Consider the following 20,977-nt stretch of genomic DNA (forward strand, 5'->3'; position numbering starts at 1 on the left):
CTTTATCACAATATTCTAATTTTCTGAGACAGTCCAGTATATTGACAAAGACCACAACTGTTGTATACAGGTATGCACAAAAATGTATATTAGTTCACGTGACAATGGAAGCGAAAATGTGAGAACGAGGTATTTGTCAGTGTCTTTTTTTAAATGTGTTCAATTATTTTACACTTTTACATTTTTGACCTGAATAAATTGTAATAAAAAATAGTTACTTGTTACCAAGCCAGTTCAGTTTCAGTTTCATGGTATACACATTCTTACAATGAGATTCTCATGGGTCCATTAGAACCCAACTGATGTCTTGGGAGTCATTAGGCAATGGGTACCAATGTCTTAGGTATGACCCAGCTGAGGTTCGAACCAGCAACCTACCAGTCCCGGGGCACGCGCCCTACCCGCAAGGTCACCGAGCTAGTTTAAAGCCACAATAGCCACATTGGAAAGCATTTTGGCATACACTGTTACTGTGTGGTATGCTGGTAGCACCGCAGCCGACAGAAAAACTTAAAGAGCGTAATCAACACAGCCCAGAAGATTATCTGCTGCTTTCTGCCCAGTCTAGAGGACATTATGGCTTGCGATACCGCAGCAGAGCCATCAACATATACAAGACTCTTCCCGGTCCTGACCACAACCTCTTTGACCTGTTGCCCTCTGGTAGGCACGACTGGTCCTTTATAACAAGGACAAAAAGGGTTATTGACAGCTTCTTCTCCAGGGCCATCCTCACCTTAAAACAAAACTGTGAAAACATACATCTTGAGATATCTGTACATTCGGGGAAACTGTGCGGGTCAGATGTATCGACATTTCGTTCTGTATACACGTGTACTAGAATGACAATAAAGTAGATCTGGATCTGGATCTGGATCTGGATGTATTTGGGGGGCTTCGTCCAAAACTGTGAAAATATTTACCTTGTGACTATTATGGGGATTTGTATTGCTCTTAAATGCTATTGCGCTCCTTTTCGTTGCTATATAGTTACGATGGAGTAATATTTTTCATTTCACTATTATTATAACTTGGGCCAGTTTACGTTCTAATCCTGACAGTCTTTTGTTTTTTTCCCATTTTAAAAGCTTATTACATGTTTACCCTAAATGCCACGTCTTATCCTGTTGCATACGATGTTTCACACCGTTGATAACAATGACAATAAAGACTATTCTCTTCTATTCTATCCATCCATCCATTATCTGCACCGCTTATCCTCAGTAGGGTCGCGGGGGTGCTGGAGCTCATTCCAGCTATCTTCTGGCAGTGGGCAGGGGACACCCTGAACCGGTTGCCAGCCAGTCGCAGGGAACATGGAGACATAAAACTCACTCGCTCATTCACACCTAGGGACAATTTGGACCAGCCAATTAACCTGACATGTGTATTTTTGGAATGTGGGAGGAAACCGGAGTGCTTGGAGGAAACCCACGAAAGCACGGGGAGAACATGCAAACTCCACACGGGAAGGTTTGATTCCATGACCTCAGAACTGTGCCGCCGATGCGCTAACCACTCATTCACCGTGCCTCCCTCTATTCTATTCGATTCTATTTTATTTTCTTCTGACGGGTATTTTATGAAAAATGATACAGAGGTAGGGGTCTGCCAATAAAAACACATTTTCAAACATCAAAAGGATAACTCACTTCTGTGCGTGGAGGCAGAAGATTCTCTTGACGAAGGTCTTGAAATGCTTTCGGAAACACTTGTGCTCATTTCCATGATGAGCTAATGTTCACGAGCAATTGGGAATTTTAAATATATGATGTGATGAAGCTAATAATGCTAAAACTAGCAGGGTACGACTCAGCTAAAGTGAGTACAAAGGTGAGGGGACTTTCCCACTAATTTTAGTATCAATTTACCTGAGCAATTCGTTTCATTAATGGCAACAACGGGTTTCTAATGTATCCTGTATCATGACTATGACGCAAAACAAAAAAACAGACGATGTTTTACGTATTTTTGTTAGAAAATGAAATACCGAGTGGAAAAAAACGTATCATGATCGCCCTTTAATGTTAAACTTGTGACTACTTCCCCTAACTTTTTCATAAAAAAAAGCTTGCAACGAATGAAATTAGTAATTTCGATATTGTGATCAAGTCTTATGTTGATTAGGTGGTAACTAAGGACGCAAAATGCCCCGGAAGTGGTAACTAAGGAAGTACACCTCCGTTGCTATGGAGGCGGAGTGTCAGCTAGCCCCGTTAGCTAGCGGCGGGCTATCCGCTAAATAGCTTAAGTCATCGATGTTTATGTTTTTAACCGTTTAAAAATATACACGACGTCGTGGGGGGATCAAAATTGGCGTATTTGGAGGCTTGTTTTATCAGTGGTAGGTATATTTTAGCTATTTTTTGTTATCTGTTTGTATTACGTAGTTGGTTTTAAGCTAAGTAGCAACTGCTAGCTTTGTTTTGGTTCTGACGTTTATAAAACTACGTCAATTTATCACTGTAGTCTTTGACAGTGTGTTTTAGGATTGGAAAAATATATATCATACATATTTAAATACATGACAAGGGTTAGTGAATGGAATTGAATTTTAAAAAAGACTCGTCTTTATTGTCATTCATAACAACGCATTATACATTGTTTACAACGAGATTAGACGTGTGCAAGAATAATGCTTTTTTTTTAACATGGTAACATTGAGACGCTACACAATTATATGACACACACTGCATATGCAAGAGTTGGTTTGGTGCACATAGTTAACTGAATTCATCTTTAAGTGTTTAAATCATTTTTAATGCTTGCACTTGTAATAATAATAATAATAATAATTTCCTTGTATTGTCATTCTGTGTAACAATGTACACAGAACGAAATGTCGATTGCACCTGACCCGTTGCAGCGAGCCGATGCAGCCGCAGCCAACAGAGGGCGCCGCCGACCACTTTTTAAGTCTTAGGAATGACTCGGCCGGGGCGCGAACCACCGACCTCCCAGTCTCAAAGCGGGCACCTTACCATCTAGGCTACTGAGCTGGTGTATTTAGCCATTGTGTGTATTTTTGTGTAATAGGTGGTCTGGGTTTGGGGTAGAATAAACAGAATTCAAATGTTCTTTACTTTTGTTGATTACAACGTCCATCCATCGATTATCTGCAGTGCTTATCCTCAGTAGGGTCGCGGGGGTGCTGGAGCCCATTTCAACTATCTTCGGGCAGTGGGCAGGGGACACCCTGAACTGGTTGCCAGCCAGTCGCAGGGCATTGATAACAACGTAGTCTTATTTACAACAAGATTAGACCTGGCACTCTCAAATAAATCATGTAATAGACTTTTTGGGAAAACAATATGATAAGGAAGAATATTAGGATAGCTAGGCAATATTTACATGTTTGCGCTTGTAAACTGGCCTTAGTTGTCAGTATATTAAGTCAAGTCAGATTTATTTATATAGTCCTTAATCACAAACATGTCTCAAAGGACTGCACAGGATTACAATTACACCATTACCTGATCTTAAACCAACATGTGGGCAAGGAAAAACTCAAAACCTCAGCGTGTGGAAAAAGGAAACCTTGAGAAGGGGCTTCACAAGTGGTAATCCCCCTTCCAGGATATTACAAATTAGTGCAATAAAATTTGCAGCAATATTATGCAAAAATGAGAAAAGCTTGTTATTAGTGTACCTTAAAACAAAGACTAGCAGTAAAAAGGGGATTACATTTTCTAATTGTACAATGAATGTTGTCTGAGAATGAAATGAAATGATCTGCATTTATATAGCGCTTTTCAAGTCAAGACTTCCCAAAGCGCATTATAGTGTTCTTCACATTCCTAATAGCGGCCGTGCAGCCATGTAAGGCACTAACCTGCATATTGGGGGTATTAGGGGTTCAGTGTCTTACCCAAGGACACTTTGACATGTAACACAGAGGAGCCGGGATTCGAACTGCGATCTCTTGATCCCAAGACGAGCGCTCTACCTCCTGAGCCACTGCTGTGCTATACAAATACATTTTGGTCTGGTTTTAATCTGTTGGATTTAATTCAATTCAATCTTTCTTTGTGTTCACCACACGAAATATAAATCCCATCGATAAATCATTCTTGCAGGGTGAGTTGACTAAGGGGGAAGATGTGAAATGGAAACACAGGCAACATCACGAGCCTGTCCGACCCACGCCGGGTTGAAATGGTCCTTGTGCTTGATGTTGGCGTCGGCTGTGGTCACCACAGGGCAAGATTCAGGTAAAACAAATCACACTGCTACACCATGAGCGTTATTATATCTAGGTGAGTCCACTAAATTGACAGTAGTTGTCAGTTAGAGGTAAATTCAATTTTCTATAGGTTATTTTATACTAGGCGTTTGAGAGATGCCTGTTTTGGCTCCTCTCGGAATGCTTAAATCTGAGTGGAAATGCAATATTGGATTGCTGGAGGTATCCAAATGAATCGTCCAGATGAATTAATTACTCTGTTTATAAGGTCGAATCGGGAGTGATGTTATTACGCAAATCATTACTGTTTCTGCATTGTTTCATTATCATTATTATTTAATTCATGTCACTCCCCAAATCCAACAAAACAATGTACGTGTTTAATCCGCACTCCACAAGTGGGATCCAATTCTGCATTTTGTGTGTTTGCAAAATGTTCTTGTACGTGGATAGGAGCATAGACTTCCACTATACACGGATTGATTGAACTGTTGCAATCACTACACATGCATATTTTCACGGTTCACGGATCCTTTAACCGTCAGGGCCGTACTTCCTGTGGTGTTTCTTAGGCAAGTACAGCTCCTGACTCAAATACAGGACCTTCATCATCTAGTCACCCTGGATTGTTCGGTTTTAAGCATCACCCTGCTCTTCAGAGTTTAGCCGGAACTTTGCATTGACAGGCAATATTTATACGTTTGCATTTCTGCCGTGGGACCAAAAAATAAAACAACAGAAATATACCTGAAAAAAAATAATAAAAATGAGGCTTTATTATTAGAGAGTAAGCCGGAGATTGCAAGTATCATCCGTCTCTGTACTACCAGTCCGAAAGTGCTCTGGAGCCTAAAAATATCCCGGATGAGCGAAACGCCTCATGTGCACAAGCAATCAGAATACTCGCAGTCGGACTAAAACCCTCAATTGATTATTGTGCACCTTTACATCGGAGTATTCTGTTTCCAATTTGATTATTGGCTGCATGTAAACATATCCACTGTTACATCAAATAACCTAAATAAATTTAGTTTTTCTTAGTTTATGACTCTTACCGTTGTTGTTTTTTTGCAGGTTGCCTTCGACCTGTGATGGTGGAGCATGGCTCAGCTAACTTGCTACTCACCAACGTGGGTTTTTTCCCCGTGGGGACAGTGCTGGAGTATCATTGTGACCCCGGTTACCTGATAGACGGACCTAGCGTCCTCACCTGCGGCACACTGGGACACTGGTCATCCGAACCGCCACAGTGCACACACAGTGATGGTAAAGTCACTTCCGGCAATTCAAACGCTAATGATTATGATAATGAAGCTTTTTATTTGACCAAACAGTATGCCAGCCTCTACACTTGCCCAAAAACGGGGGCTACACCTGCCACCCCTCGCCATGCCGCAGACTTTCTCACGGCACTGTGATCGAATTCACGTGCGAGGAGGGCTACGTTCTGAAAGGAGATTATAAATATCTTACCTGTCAATATGGGGAGTGGGACGGCCCTGTTCGGATCAGTTGCGTCAGAGAGCAAGGTATGGATTTGATTTTTTTTCATTAATATTAAGCGGAAGTCAAATCTTACCGAAAGATGATCCAAATATCTACATCCAGCCGAGTTCATTTATAGAATATGCCGTTTATACATAAGTAATAAGTGATACGTAGCCTGGCTGCCCATCAGGCTAATAAGGACGAAAAGAGAAGAAACAATTTATTTCAATTTAGAGTAAAAACATGCTTTAATTTGTTAGTGAGAATAATTCAGAATATTTCCAGGGGAGTTATCTAAGAAATCGTTACACTATATTATGTATTCTTGTTTTCTCTGGGCACACAAGCAAAAACATTAAATAAGGTAAATATGAGTAATTCTTGACTATTGGCAATTCAATTTGCTCATTTTGTATTTTTTTATTCTCCTTTTGATATAAGCTTTAATATGTATTTCTACTCAGATAATTTGACTATTTTTTTGTGTATTTTCATTATATTTTTTAATTGTTTTATTTCCTGCTATGATAGATCATTTTTTGCTGATTTTAAGGATCGTATTTCTTATCTTACTACAGAAACAAATTCAAATCAATACTTTAAAAACGGGGCAGCACGGCGGCGCAGTGGTTAGCGCTTGTGCGGCACAGTTCATGTCATGGGAACCTGTCGTGGGTTCAAATCCAGCTCCAGACTTCCTGTGCGGAGTTTGTATGTTCTCCCCGTGCTTGCGTGGGTTTCCTCCGGGCACTCCGGTTTCCTCCCACATTCCAAAAACATGCATTTCAGGTGAATTGGCCGGTCCAAATTGTCCCTAGGTGTGAATGAGTTGTCTGTCCCTGTGTGCCCTGCGATTGGCTGGCAACCAGTTCAGGGTGTCCCCTGCCCACTGCCCGGAGATGGCTGGGATGGGCTCCAGCCCCCCCGCGACCCTAATGAGGAAAAAGCGGTATGGCTAATGAGATGAGAGATGAGACTTAAAAAACGATTGATTAGTTAGTTCATTGACATTTTATTTTATTTCCTATCTGTGCATCCAAGTGCAAGGTTACAATAAATTCAAAATCAACAACTTTAAGAAGCAATTGAGAACGGAAAGAAAGCAAAGGCGAGCAGTAAAAATCCAGAGGTTATCGTTTTATCATTTAAAAAATAATAATAATTAAGAATCGAAGTGTATTTGTATAACACTTTTCAGGCAATGAATTGCAACTCAAAGTTCTGTATCAAATATTTAATGTACAATAAGAAAATAAAATTCTCACACCCGGAACGCCGAATGAAATAAAAACAAAATAAAAAATCATAAAAATAATAATCATAAAAAAATAATAATATTCATAAAACAAAAAAGCAAATTTATGGCAAGGCACAGACTAACCATGTGTGGAAATTGACCTCAGGGAGCGTCAACCATATAAATATTTTTTGCTCAATTCTTTACTTAGAGGTTATATTACACTGTATTTATTGAGTTCGTTTATGATTACAATAAACACAGAACAAAAAATTCAAACACTAAAAATGTTCAACTGTTTCAGAACAAAAGTCAAGTGAGTTGAACAGCAAGGTAACAAAAATACAAATAATGTTAACAAGACAACTAAAATCCTTTAACAGAGAAAATTTGCACCATGTTTTTTATTCCATCCATCCATTATCAACACCGCTTATCCTCAGTAGGGTCGCGGGGGTGCTGGAGCCCATCCCAGCCATCTCCTGGCAGTGGGCAGGGGACACCCTGAACTGGTTGCCAGCCAGTCACAGGGCAATGTTTTTATTCCCTTTTTAAATAAAACGTAAAAACGATTTTCTTCCAGTAACTGCAAATAGTTTCGATTGAACTCAAAATACAAACAACAGTTTCCCAGAATATTTTGGTGCTGCTTGTCTCCACCCCCAGGATGCTCGAGGCCACACGTGTTTGAAAACAGCTGGCTAAATCACACTGAAAGCAACCGGGCTTCCTTCCCCGTGGGCGCCTCACTGCAATACAGTTGTGACCCCGGTTACCTTCCGGATGGTCCTCGCAGTCTTACCTGCGTTTCGCCGGGGCGCTGGTCCTCGGAACCTCCACGCTGCACTCAGAGTAACAGTAAGATGTCTTTAAAATGATTTTATTGATTATGATCAGGGATGGACGGTAATGATTGGCCAAATATGCCATCAGAGTTATCGGACCTATAAGCGAAAAAAGACGTGATAGCTAGTCACGTTATACTTAAGCTTTAAAAATGTTATCCTATACAGTTACTAGTTACCTGTCAAAAATTGTATCATTAATGTAATGCGAACACTATAATATTATAGTAATGTAATTGGATTACCTTGGATTACTTATGGATTACTCCGATACCAAATATGCTAAAAAAAAGACAAAAGCATTTGAATTAATTGTGTTAAACAATGTAAATTGAAAAATATTTGGAGCAAACCAAGGTAAGGTACCGTATTTTCCGCACTATAAGGCGCACCGTGTTATAAGGCGCACCTTCAATGAATGATATATTTTTAAACTTTTTCCATACATAAGGCGCACCCCATTACAAGGCGCTATAAGTGCATGCTGGTTTAAGATCAGGTAATTGTGCAATTTTGTAATTGTAATCCTGTGCAGTCCTTCGAGACATATTTGTGATTAAGGGCGTCATAAATAAATGTGACTAAACTTGACTTGGCTACAGTAGATGATGTAGTTACGTTATGCAACTGTTAGATGGTGCCGCGCTAAAGGGAATGTCAACAAAACAGTCAGATAGGTCAGTCAAACTTTATTAATAGATAACAAACAATCTTTCCACAACTCCATTCACTCCCAAAATGAATAAACAGCCGTTTTATTATTTTCTCTGAGGTAAAGCATTTTCGTGACACATCTTTAACATCTTTAAACAACAACAAGGAATAACATTTTCCTATTCCTCCATTTAGTCAACACACAAAATACCGTCTGATACTGTTATGGTAAATTAAACGTTAGTGCAATCGCAATATAGTGACACTCGTAATGTGGAAAAACAATAACAAGTGCAAAACAATAACAATAAAGCAATAACATAATAACTGTAAAATTTAAAACGTAAACACACAAAAGAAAAACATAAAGCTGGGGTGCTGGAGCCCATCCCTATCTCCGGGCAGTAGGCAGGGGGCACCCTCAACTGGTTGCCAGCTAGAGACAGTGAACTCACTCGCTCATTCACACTTAGGGACAATTTGGACCGGCCAATTAACCTGACATGCATGGTTTTGGAATGTAGGAGGAAACCCGAGTACCCGGAGTAAACCCATACAAAGCACAGTGAGAACATGCAAACTCCACACAGGAAGGTTCGATCTCATGACCTCAGAATTGTGCTGCACACGCGCTAACCACTGCGCTGCTGTGCTAATATTGTTTTTAACACACCATTTATTCTCTTTCTAAATTTCCTATAAACATCTTTACCTGTTTGAAGTGGGGTAATTCAAATTTACTTAATGCCCCTAATCTATTTTTGTCTCTCTTGTGTCAGTGATTGGAAATTATGACACAATTGCTCTATTGGCCCATTATGAATATGAAATAGTTTTAAATAAAGTAAAAATCTTGCAAAGTGATCCTTATTTTAACTAAATCTACCTGAAATTTGATCATGTTTTTTTTTCTGTAACTGTAACGGAATCCAAAAAATGTTTGAGGTATCCTGATTACGTAAGGCCATTACATGTATTCTGTTATTCCCCAACACTGCGCATAAGCTATAGTATTCAATCAGCCGGCAATACCTTTTATAAAGATTCTAATCATGTGTGTTCCTCATCATAAATGTTGATATATATATGAATTATTATTATTATTATTTATTTATTTAATATAGAAGTAGTAGCACAACGGGCAACATGGCGGGTGGGTGGTTAAAGCGTGGCCCCACAGTGCAGAGGTTCAGGGTTAAAGTGCACCTACAGCAGCCTCCCCACGTGGAGTTTGCATGTTCTCCCCGTGTCTGCGCGGGTTTCCTCCGGGCAATCTGGTTTCCTCCCACTTTACAAAAATATACATTTCAGGTTAATTGGCCGGTCTAAATTGTCCCTAGGTTTGAATGAGCAAGTGAGTTCTCTGTCGCTGAGTGCCCTGCGACTGGCTGGCAACCAGTTCAGGGTGTCCCCTGCCCACTGCCCGAAGATCGCTGGGATGGGCTCCAGCACCCCGCAACCCTACTGAGGATAAGCAGTCCAGATAAAGGATGATTTTATTTTATTTGTATCTGTCCTCCTGTGTCTTAATCCTGTGACTGTCATTATAGGATGTGTGAGACCCTTCATGGAGCAGCACGTTTCCTCTAATCTGACCAACACCAACCTGGGCGCCTTCCCCGTGGGGGCCATTCTTCAGTTCCGCTGCGACCCGGGTTACCAACCCGATGGTCCAGACATCATTAGCTGTTCTGCCTTGGGACGGTGGTCTTCCGAACCACCTCGCTGCATACGGACTGACAGTAAGGACATACATGTGTGACCATATTATTTGATTGAGAAAACCTTCTCTTGATGTCATGGGAATGTCCCTATCTAGTAGGGCTGCACGATTTTGGGAAGAAAATAAACTAATTCCGATTTTTCAGACCAGTATTGCAATTTCAATACGAGTTTCGATTTTTTTTAAATGTCAATTTCTGTGCTAGTTTATATTTTGTGAGTACTTAACCCTTGGATGCATGACCTAACAAGTACTGTACATTCACTCTTCCATGAGTTTGGTCGGAAATTAGACGGGGGGTAAAAAATACTAATGGCATTATTATATTCCTCATAAACGTGGTTTATGAAGAATATCTGGAATATGAGATCATTACAACTTTTTTTCTGAAGATTTTGAAGAATAACAACCCAGTGGGTCATTTTTGATCCACCGCATGGATCCAGGGGTTGATACTGGTGACATGCTTTAACCTATAAACATTCCACCGGTGTGCCGTAAGCCATTGAGAAGCAAAGACAGGTCTGTATGATGTCACCAGTCACTCGCCCTTTTGCAGTAGACATAACCTTAGATAAAAGTTTAAAATACTCATGTTTAGTTTTTCTAATTGTATTAACTTTGACAAGATACCAGGTAAGGCTTCAAACGATTGTCTCACCTGTTTTCTAGCTAAGATGCCCATGCTGCACTCATCTGCAGGCATTTGATTTCAAAAACGAATTCAGGCAGGAATAAAAACCTTCTATGTCTGTGTCTTTCAACTTAGATTACTCAATGTTAGTAATACTTGCAGTGATTATTTCAGTTGGGGAAAAAACACCAGGGTGTTACCTTTCAAAAGAGATCAACTACGTCCAGTTTCTCCAAATGGTTCCGCAGCAGCATTCAATTTACTGTAAATTCCGGACTATAGAGCGCACCTGATTAAAAGACGCACCCACCACATTTTAGTAGGAAAATTGATTTTGTACTTACACAAGCCGCACCTGTATATAAGACGCATGCGCCCACATTAAAACATGTAACACAATCACAAAATAAGCCCAAACCAGGCTTTGAGTCCCGCGATTGTAACTGAATATAAAGTACACGGTCCAAAAACCACAGCCGGCAAATTGAACAGAAAATGATACCGGTACTTAAGGTTTGATGCAGACCTGCAGAGTCCGGGTACCCGTTGAAACTAATCCAAGGAAAATAAGTCTATATTTCCAAAGGTAAGGGTGGGAAAAATATATATCCACAATTGTCCGCCACGACAACAGGTCTCACTCACCTTTACCCCACTTCCCGTCAGCCCGCGTTTGCTCCGCCCCTCTTTTTTAATCTGCAAAACATATCAGAATAAGTGTCTCAAATAAATACATTACAAAAATATACATGTGCAAATACATATTATACATCGGTTACACATATTTACAAAGAAAGACTATACACCAAGAGAGTTTTAAAAGCTTTAATTATAATATTATAACTTTCATCCCAAACCGTGCCTGTGAAGGGTAGCAAAACGCTACTAGCAACACGCTCGCAACACAGTAAACGGGTCTGTCAAAAAAAACATACCGTACTTGTAGAAACCACGGTAAACCGTCCTCATCTTCCTCTTTATAACTGACGTCATCAAAGTCATTATCCCCAGTATGGGAAAGAAACTTTGTCATATAGACGTCGTCCCACGCTCCCTTATTCCAAAACACGCTATTAACACGCTCGCAAAGTGAAGTTTACGTGCAGTAGCTCTGTTTCCTTCTTTATCGGACTTCTCGTTTGCTTTTAGCTTGAAAGCTACGTCATGTGCCTTTCTTTTTGCAATTTGCATGATGAGGATATGGCTACGCTAATTTAATTTGTGCACAAGCTAAGATTCCTCGGCGCATATATTCCACCGGTCTAAATCTTACCTTTTGTACTCGAGCGCCGCTGGCTGCTGTTAGAAAAATTACATAAATTGGCCGCATCACTGAATAAGCCGCAGGGTTGAAAGTTTGGGGATAAAAGTAGCGGCTTATAGTATATACTTATACTTTGGGTAGGGCTTGGATTGGGATTTTAGGTGAATTTTACAGGATCATTAAGGGGTTAAACCTAAGTGAACAGCGCCCTCTTCTGTGAAGCTTTGTTAGTTTTGCTGTCTATAAATGTAAATGGTAAATGGTCTGCATTTATATAGCACTTTCCAAGTCAATGAAGACCTCCCAAAGCGCTTTACAATGTGCTTCACACTTAACCATTCCTTGTCAAAACTCATTGTCTGGCGATTACACAATCCTGAAGCCCTACTATCTACTGTAACTAGGTACCTATTTTTGAATGTGTAATAAATTTTGTGTAAGGAAACTAACAGCCTTTTGGATCAACAGTTTGTCCACCCCCGTATCAGCCAGAGAACGGGGGCTACACCTGCCACCCGTCCCCTTGCAGAAGACTCTCTCACGGCACTGTCATCGAGTATTTCTGTGACGAAAACTACATTTTAAAGGGAGAATATAAATACCTCACTTGTCAGTACGGCGTGTGGGACGACCTCATGCAGATCCGATGTGTGCTGGAGAAAGGTAATCTCAAATATTGCTTGTGCATTATTTAAGATGGTGTTTATGTGGCATTTAATAGTGTCATAAAAAGTGTACAAAATATAATGGGAAATGTCTAAGGTTGTAAATAAAAATAGTCTTCTCTAATGTGGTTGGTATGGTTCATAGTACAGCAACCATTCCAATAACTATTGTAAAATATTAGGAGAATTAAGAATCAAAATGTCCAGTGAACAAGGGCACTAGGTAGCCCCCAAGAACATAACCTATTTTAATCTCACTTTTGTTAATTAAACAAGTAAAAATGTAATAACATAGTTACAACATAGTACTAGCATGATAACGTGGTTTTTTTTTAGAAATGTATATCAATCTGTTTTGCTAATCAACAAAATAACTATGTCTCAGCTTCAAAAAAAGTTGGTGACCACTGCTCTAAGTTAATTTACCTCATTGTTCCCCCAGACCACGACGCGTCTTTACCGTTGGGGGTGCCGACTTGGTCAATAGTCTCAACCACTGCCAGCTCTGTGGCCCTCATCCTTCTCCTGGTGGTGCTCTTTGTGCTTTTGCAGCCGAAACTTAAATCCTTCCATCGGTAAGGCAATCCAAGAATGAAAAATGACAAATATACCGTATTTTCTGGACTATAAGGAGCACTTCAAAAAACCCAAATTGGCTAGAAATTTGAGAGTGCGCCTTATTACCTGGTGCACCTTATATGATGCAGATAACAGTGGCTAAGCTTGAAAATTAATACAGAATTTATAAATGTGCGTTACTACATGAGGTTTGACAGTATACTTATGTATTTGATCAATGGTTGACTAATCGCTGTCCCAAATTTCAATACATTATATGCAACGGAGACGGCACGGCAGCTGGGTGGTTAGCCTGCAGCCCCACATTGCGGAGGTTAAGGATTCAAGTCCAGCTACCACAGCCTCCCCATGTGTAGTTTGCATATTCTCCCCGTGCCTGCGTGGGTTTCCTCCGGGCATTCCGGTTTCCTCCCACATTCCCAAAGACATGCAAGTCAGGTTAATTGGTCGGTCCAAATTGTCACTAGGTGTGACTGATCGATTGAGTTGTATGTGGGCCCTGCGACAGACTGGCAACTGGTTCAGGGTGTCCCCTGCCCACTGCGCGAAGACAGCTGGGATAAGCGGTGCAGATAATGGATGGATGGATGTATGCAACGGAATTTCAAACAGGGGTCCTGGTGGTGAGGGTGCCAACACTTCAACACTGGACCACTAATGGTACAGATAATATTTGAAAAGGCATTAGAGCTTATCTCGTTATTACACTGATCTGCATAGTGCTTTCTAATAAGTTAAACACTCCACTTCCTTACCAGTGCATCATTAATGTTGCAAAAGACAGAAACAAAAAGTAGAAAGTCTTTCAACAAAATACTATACAAGCTCTTTTACATATGTATACATATTCAGGTTCCCCCCAAGATCTTAAAAAAATAAAAAGTCTTCCATTTTATGACCGCAAATAAAGGCATTTAAAAGGTTTTAAATTGTGTCTACAAGTCTTAAATGAAAATGTCCCTGTCTTATCTGCTTGATAGAGCTAATAACTATGTAATAATTAAACTAACAGAAGTATGGAATATTTTTCATTTACTCTGACCGATAAATGCAATGTGTTGTTGTGGACTGTGGATAATAACTATAGATAAGTATGTAGGCATATGGCGGAGGTTGTGGGATGACGTTGTTGGAGGAGGTCACAAGCTGGTATGATGAGTGAGCCGGGGCAGGTGACCTTCACGAGATATTACGACTTGATTTAAGGACACTATAACGGCCAATGTTGAACGTCTGGAACTTTGAACGTTTCCCGAATGCAATGAAGAACGTTCCCTTTTTGCCATATCTCCTCTCTGCGTATATTTTGAGGCGACGCTCAACGACGTTCTCCCGTACTTGGTCCCTATCCCTTGACGGAGGTCGGCTCGCGAGTCGCCTTGGCGCCTGGGTCTTTCCATCCCTGTCCCCATCCCCGACCTTCGTGCGGTCTGGCTCAGGGATGTCTCAGTTCCGCAGTTCAGGACTGGCCGCGGCCTGGTCGAGGGCCAGTACCTCCTCAGTGCCAGTGGGGTCTGCCCCCCCTTGCAAACCGAACCTCAATGCCAGGCACGCAATACCTTCCACGCTTTTTCGGTCGGGGCTTGGTGGCACAATTCTGGGTCTGTCACGACTCATCACTCGCCTCTCGCGTCTGTCTGCCACAATAGGTGCAAGATTCAAGATGTGGTCTTTAAAAGGTCTTAAAAAGTCTTAAATTTGAATGGAAAAAAAAGCATAAAAAAAAAAACCTGGGGGAATTCTGATATTAAACCGAGAGGTTATTGACGCACAGGTGAGGAAGTGGAGAGACTTTAACCTATCAGAATGCACTAGGCAAATCAGTGTTCCTGTCATTGTGAGTGAAATAGTGTGAAAATGATATAAGCTCGAATGCATTTTTGTATGTTATCTGTAACATTGGTGGACTAGTGGCAATGTATCAGCGCCCTCACCGCTGCGCCCAGGTTAGATTCCCGTTGCCTCCAATGTCTTGTGATTGTGGTCAGCGATATTTTCAATTGATCAATCATTGCACAAATACAGTAATATACTACTGTATACATGTTGGATTATAGTTGCAAACAATATTTTGCGATTATTTATCATCTTATTAATTTTTGCACTATTATATGCCGTGAGTGTATAAATAGCCCAACCGTTATACATGAATAAACACGTTCTATTGAGTTCTCAATTTTATGTGATTAATAATCTGGTGCGCATTTTGTATGAAAAATATATGACTAAAAAAAGACTACATTTTGCCTTATTAAATACTTATGTATTTGAGCAATGGTTGACTAATCGCTGTCCCAAATTTCAATACATTATATGCAACGGAGGCGGCACGGCCTTAAATTCAGTATTATTAAATTCAGTGCACATTTTAGTGCCGAAAATATGGTATGTGTTTGCATTTGTGTCCAACCTTCTTACAAAAGTTTTGAGTCATCTTTCCTTTACTAAATTTAAGACACCACTGAAGTTTTTTGTTGTTTTTATCTAAAGACGTGAGCAAGGGGTGTTAGGCCAGCCTGTCTCCATCATGGTGGAAGGAGTGCAGGTGGCTCTGCCCTCCTACGAGGAGGCTGTCGGCAATAACGTGGCCCCGGCCCCAACCCCCAGTGACGATTCCCGCGTGCAGATCGTGTTGTCGGAAGGGCAGCCACTGGCCCCCGCACCGGAAGCCGGCCCTTCCCGGCCGCCAGAACACAGCCCGACTCCGGGGCCCCACGGCGCTGAAGCTCAGCCCATTCGTCACCACTGCGACCTCCCTCCGCCCGACTCAGACTGTTCTGACGGTGAGATGTCAATATTTTAGCGTTTTCGGAATTGAAGGTGCGGTGTTTTGTTTGAGGTGTCTTTAAAAATAGAATATTTTCTCTATTAAGTATATGCTAACAATGCTCAACCGATTTCAATGAGCAGTATTTTTTTCCTAATGCAGTCATTTGCTTTTTTTTTACTTTTAGCAAGGCCGTTCGGGGCAGAACACATTAGGTATTATGACTAGGGTGGATGGAGGTGGGGTAGAGAGTGACTTTATTTTGGTTTGCATGGTTATTATTTTGTTTTTATTTGTCAGTGTAGCATAAAAATGGTGAAAGTAAAAAAGGCCAACCAGTCCAAACACCAACCAAAATCCCCAGATAGATGAAAAAAGAAGAGCGCGTCTGAGAAATTGACATACCGGTACTTGCATGCGCAACATAAGAAGCTTTACAGAAGCTGCAATGATAACACAAGCCAGGAGATGGCGGCAGCGTTCCAAATTCCATGCAGCTCCAAGTTGAGATTTTCCTTTCAAGCATCTTGGCTTCATGAAAATTTGTAATAACTGATTCAATTTAATTAAATCATTGAATATTCTAAATAAGGCATTATTATATTGGTTAGTCAATTATGTGGATGAAATGAAAATACCTTCATTGAAATCACTATACAGTATGGGAAACAGGCCTGGAGAGGGATGGGCAATTCCAAGCTGCCTAAGAAACACCACAAGAAGTGGTGCCACTACGATTCTAGCGGTTTGGGGATCCGTGAACCGTAATATTTTAAAACAAAACATAATTTCACAATATGAAATTATTTCCCTCTAATGTGTTTTGTTATGTGCAAAAAAATATTTTCATTCACACATAATGGCCAATATGATATATTAAAAAAACAAAAATATGAACTGTCCCAAACTATGTTCTCGTATATAGAAATTTGCGATTGTTTGTTAGTGGTATGCCAATTTTTTAGCTTTTGAAGAATTTCTAAATTTATAATTTTTCTTCATGATTAAATTAATTTGATGATGGTTTTGATTATTGGTTAGTTTGATGAATTAATTTATTTTGCTGATTATTTAACTTTTTATGTATGTTTTTTATTCCAGTCCTTCCTTTTAAAACAATGCCTCGGACCGTTTTAGCTTGTGCTAATTAATCATACTTTTTAAATGATTAAAAGGTTTAGTGCAGGTTTTTGTCGATTTGTATTTTGGTATAGAATAATGTGAACCATCTCATTAGCTGCACCGCTTATCCTCAGTAGGGTCGCGGGGGTGCTGGAGTCCGTCCCAGCAATCATCGGGCAGTGGGCAGGGGACACCCTGAACTGGTTGCCAGCCAATCGCAGGGCACACAGGGACAGACAACTCGCTCGCTCATTCACGCCTAGGGACAATTTGGACCGGCCAATTCACCTGACATGCATGTTTTTGGAATGTGGGAGGAAACCGGAGTGCCCAGAGGAAACCCACGCAAGCACGGGGAGAACATACAAACTCCGCACAGGAAGTCTGGAGCTGGATTTGAACCCACGCAGGAGGTTCCCATGACATGAACTGTGCCGCACATGTGCTAACCACTGCGCTGCCGTGCTGCCCTAATGTGGACCAGTTGAATAAAAATAACTCCCACTCCATACTCCCCCAAAAATTAACAGTGAAAAAACTGATTCGTTTTTTGGTTTGTTTGTTTTCAGTTAAATACTCGAATCGGAATCTCCCCCCAAAAAATGAAATGGGGTTTCAAAATAAAATAAATGCATGCCTATGAGCTTTACATTAAAGAATGAACCACCAAGCCCTAAAGCAGGACTGCCCCCAAGAACGGACTAGCTTTGTAAATAGCTTACTGGGTGATTTTTTTTTAAGGAAATTTGATTTCTACCTGCAAACCTTCCTGTGTGGAGTTTGCATGTTCTCCCTGTGCTTGCATGGGTTTCCTCCTGGCACTCCGGTTTCTTCCCACAGTCCCAAAACATGCATGTCAGGTTAATTGGCTGGTCCAAATTAGGTGTGAATGAGCAAGTGAGTTGTCCGTCTCTGTGTGACCTGCGACTAGCTGGCAACCAGTCCAGGGTGTCCCCTGCCCACTGCCCGAAGATAGCTGGGACGGGCTCCAGCACCCCTGCGACCCTAATGAGGATAAGCGGTGCAGATAATGGATGGATGGATGGATATCTACCTGGCATGAGGTTTTTTGGTGCTGTGGATCCCTTTACCAATAGGGACGTAGGGGCACCATTTCTTGTGGGGTGTCTTGGTCAAGTACAGCCTGGTAGCGCCCATCGCTCTCTAGGCCAACCTGGGACCTTTCGCATGTTAGGCAAATGTGCTAACCACTGCCCTACCGAAACACTTTTACAGAACCTACTTCTAAGAAGAAAACCTAGTAACATGGTAATAATATAGTAACAATATGGTAATAACATAACTTGTTATTTTAAAAACACATATGAAGCTAGTAGCTCTTCGCAATAATCGAAGAAAAGATTTGCTCTTAGCGTCACAAATGTTGGAAGTGTCATATTAATTGTTGTGCTTTGTGCAGATATACCTTTGCTGAAGGAGGACTGAAACCCGCTTTGACGCCACAACAGCAAACACACATCAAGCCATGAACAAAAGGGCACTTCTGCACATGTACGTACTAACTGCATTTTCCACCAGTCCTACTCACATTCACTGTGCGCGTGCTGGCTTTTCACCCATTGTCCCTATGCCGATCACGTTTTCCCGACTTGCGCTTTAAGCATGAGACATTAAGACGCAGCCGCTACATTTGTAACGTGAGTTTAAAGAAAGAAGAGATGATGCATTTGTTAATACGGTAGACCCCCCGGGATACAATATGAATCCGTTATGAGGTGGGGATAGTAAGGTGACATTTTTGTATAGTGGGGGATAGAAACCTATGGCAGATAAAAAGCATTAAAATACCAAAATAAGTTACAGTAAGTTTTACTTATGTGTAATATCTCCGATCTCTTAACCACTTAGGTCACAGGGGCACCACTTCTTGTTGTGTGTCTTGGGAACGTATACCCTGACGGTGCCCATCCCTTTCTAGGCTGTTGGGGTTTTTTTTGTAGAGGTTTGCTCCCCTACATAAAACAAATAGCAGTGGTTTCCACGGTTAACAGTAGCAGGACAAGCCTCCTGAGGTGCCTCTGATACAACACCTTCATCATCTGGTCGACGTTGTTTTTTCAGTGTAAAGCGACCCAGACCTCTGCATTGATGTGCAGCAACATGTGATGTGTTTATAATTAATTAACGTTACGAATTAACATGCAAAGGAAAAATAAATTGGGTTTGCATTGGTTTAATGGGATGTGAGCTGGTCGAGTAGAGTAGCAGGTGGGTGCAGAGGAGGGGAGGAGATGGCAGATTAAAAATTAATCTGATGTTTGAACTTGCTTTTGTGAAGATTTTTAGGCTCTTAGAAGATTTCCTTGCTTTATATGCCCCCATAAGTCTTAATAATTGTCCTGATTGTTGATTGGTCACAACCATGCAACCCAGCAAGTGTAAAAATCTGTATTTCTTGAAAACCTCGGGCTTTTTAATCTATTGATATCATGTTTTGTCTTCTCACTTTAGCATCACTGCTAAGTTAAAATCTTTATGTAGCACATGAGATTCCGAACTCAACAAATAGAGAGAAAGGCATTGTTGGAGGGAGTTCAGCCAAAAGCGTTTCGGCATCCTTCTGATGCTGTAACGCAAACCAATAGCAGACCGGTATCTTCTATTAGGTGGACCAATAGCAGACAGACATCTTAGAGACGTACAAGGCACATACTTTGCGTAAGCATGCGCATGAACACTGCAAAGTTTGAATTTTGCACGTTTTTGGGCACGCGAAACATTTTATTGTCGATGGAGCAAAGTGAGGAAAACAAGGAACTGAAAACACATCGTATTCCACAAGGTAACATAAAAAATAGTAAGATGGGGGTGCCATATCCTGGGGTTCTACTGTAGTCTGCTACCTAACCTCACCTCCCTCTCTTTATCCATTCTCACCGCTGTCCTCGATGGCCTTATCGTCCACCCTTCTATGCACACATCTCTGTTTTGTCCCAGTTGCTTTTTGATATTGCATGCAGATTCCTCACCACAGCCTCACAAAAAAAATGCAACACTCTTAATTTATTACTGCGTTGAGATGTACATTTATTTATTGTGCTGTTGATCAGCAATGGCTTTGTTGGACCTATTTAATTGTATCAAATTGCCTGTGTTGCGATGTTTTTGGCCAACGTTATCATGTAGCATTTTATCACGATTAAATATTGTGCCAAATGCAGTTCATCTCTGTTCATTTCGTAAGGAAAACAATTTTTGGAGGTGTATAAGCTTTAGCAAAAAAAGACAAGCCTGGAGAAATTGTAGACAAAAATGCATTGTTACGGCTAACGTGCCTCACACATCTTCAATATGTAAGAGGGCCAAAATATTAGAAACATAAGACACAAACTATATACTGTAATCTACATCGAGGCCTCAGTCCATTGTGGGTTAAAAAACTGATTTTAATCAATATTGATCAAAAGAAATCTAGCTTTGGTGTCTGTGTGCTGGATGCACAATCTCAGCACGGATTTTTTTTTCAGTTTAGGAACCTGAAGCGATCCAATATCCCCAATCGCATACTGAGTGCAGGGACCAGCAGACCGCACGTTTAACATGACTAATGGCTAAATTTAACTGTACTCTGCGGCCGCGGTCCATTATTCCCACTCCAATATTCTTTTGATCGGGGACCAGCCGAGCGCACTTTTTTCAGGCCTGGCGGCTTTTTTGTTGTTGTTTTTTGTTACATTGGCCTAAAAGGGACTGCACTCATGCAGCCTCAATCTATTATCTGCTAGAAGGCCCTTTTGTAGGGAGCCCTGCCATTTTGGCCAGCTTAAACTGAAATTCACAGTTGTGGCCACCATC

At 40.9% G+C, this 20,977-nt stretch overlaps 2 protein-coding genes across 2 annotated transcripts in view; one reads left to right on the top strand and one right to left on the bottom strand.

Moving 5' to 3' along the window:
- fsip1 (fibrous sheath interacting protein 1) overlaps window positions 1-2,332 on the bottom strand; it is a 92,000-nt gene extending 89,668 nt beyond the window's left edge. The window contains exon 1 of the mRNA XM_088354392.1: window positions 1,653-2,332. Coding sequence (XP_088210518.1) covers window positions 1,653-1,728 — 76 coding nt within the window. The 5' untranslated portion in view covers window positions 1,729-2,332. The remainder of the gene's footprint in view (window positions 1-1,652) is intronic.
- On the top strand, window positions 2,030-20,342 carry LOC148352071 (sushi domain-containing protein 4-like). The gene is made up of 10 exons (XM_088354391.1): window positions 2,030-2,344; window positions 4,077-4,211; window positions 5,258-5,449; window positions 5,518-5,712; window positions 7,575-7,766; window positions 9,958-10,149; window positions 12,497-12,691; window positions 13,136-13,268; window positions 15,763-16,055; window positions 18,582-20,342. The coding sequence occupies exons 2-10, from the start codon at window positions 4,106-4,108 to the stop codon at window positions 18,605-18,607; spliced, it is 1,524 nt and encodes a 507-aa protein (XP_088210517.1). The 5' UTR covers window positions 2,030-2,344; window positions 4,077-4,105; the 3' UTR covers window positions 18,608-20,342.
- The last annotated feature ends 635 nt before the right edge of the window (window positions 20,343-20,977 follow it).

Source organism: Urocampus carinirostris, chromosome 15, assembly GCF_059441175.1.
Source record: "Urocampus carinirostris isolate Australia breed hairy pipefish chromosome 15, RoL_Ucar_1.0, whole genome shotgun sequence".
Lineage (NCBI taxonomy): Eukaryota > Metazoa > Chordata > Actinopteri > Syngnathiformes > Syngnathidae > Urocampus > Urocampus carinirostris.

Bases quoted from the DNA above. Each gene is read 5' to 3' on its own strand.
- LOC148352071 (XM_088354391.1), top strand. From the start codon at position 4,106: ATGGAAACACAGGCAACATCACGAGCCTGTCCGACCCACGCCGGGTTG. The intron at 7,767-9,957 runs GTAAGATGTCTT...CTGTCATTATAG, and splicing joins ACGCTGCACTCAGAGTAACA to GATGTGTGAGACCCTTCATG. The intron at 13,269-15,762 runs GTAAGGCAATCC...TTTTATCTAAAG, and splicing joins AAACTTAAATCCTTCCATCG to ACGTGAGCAAGGGGTGTTAG.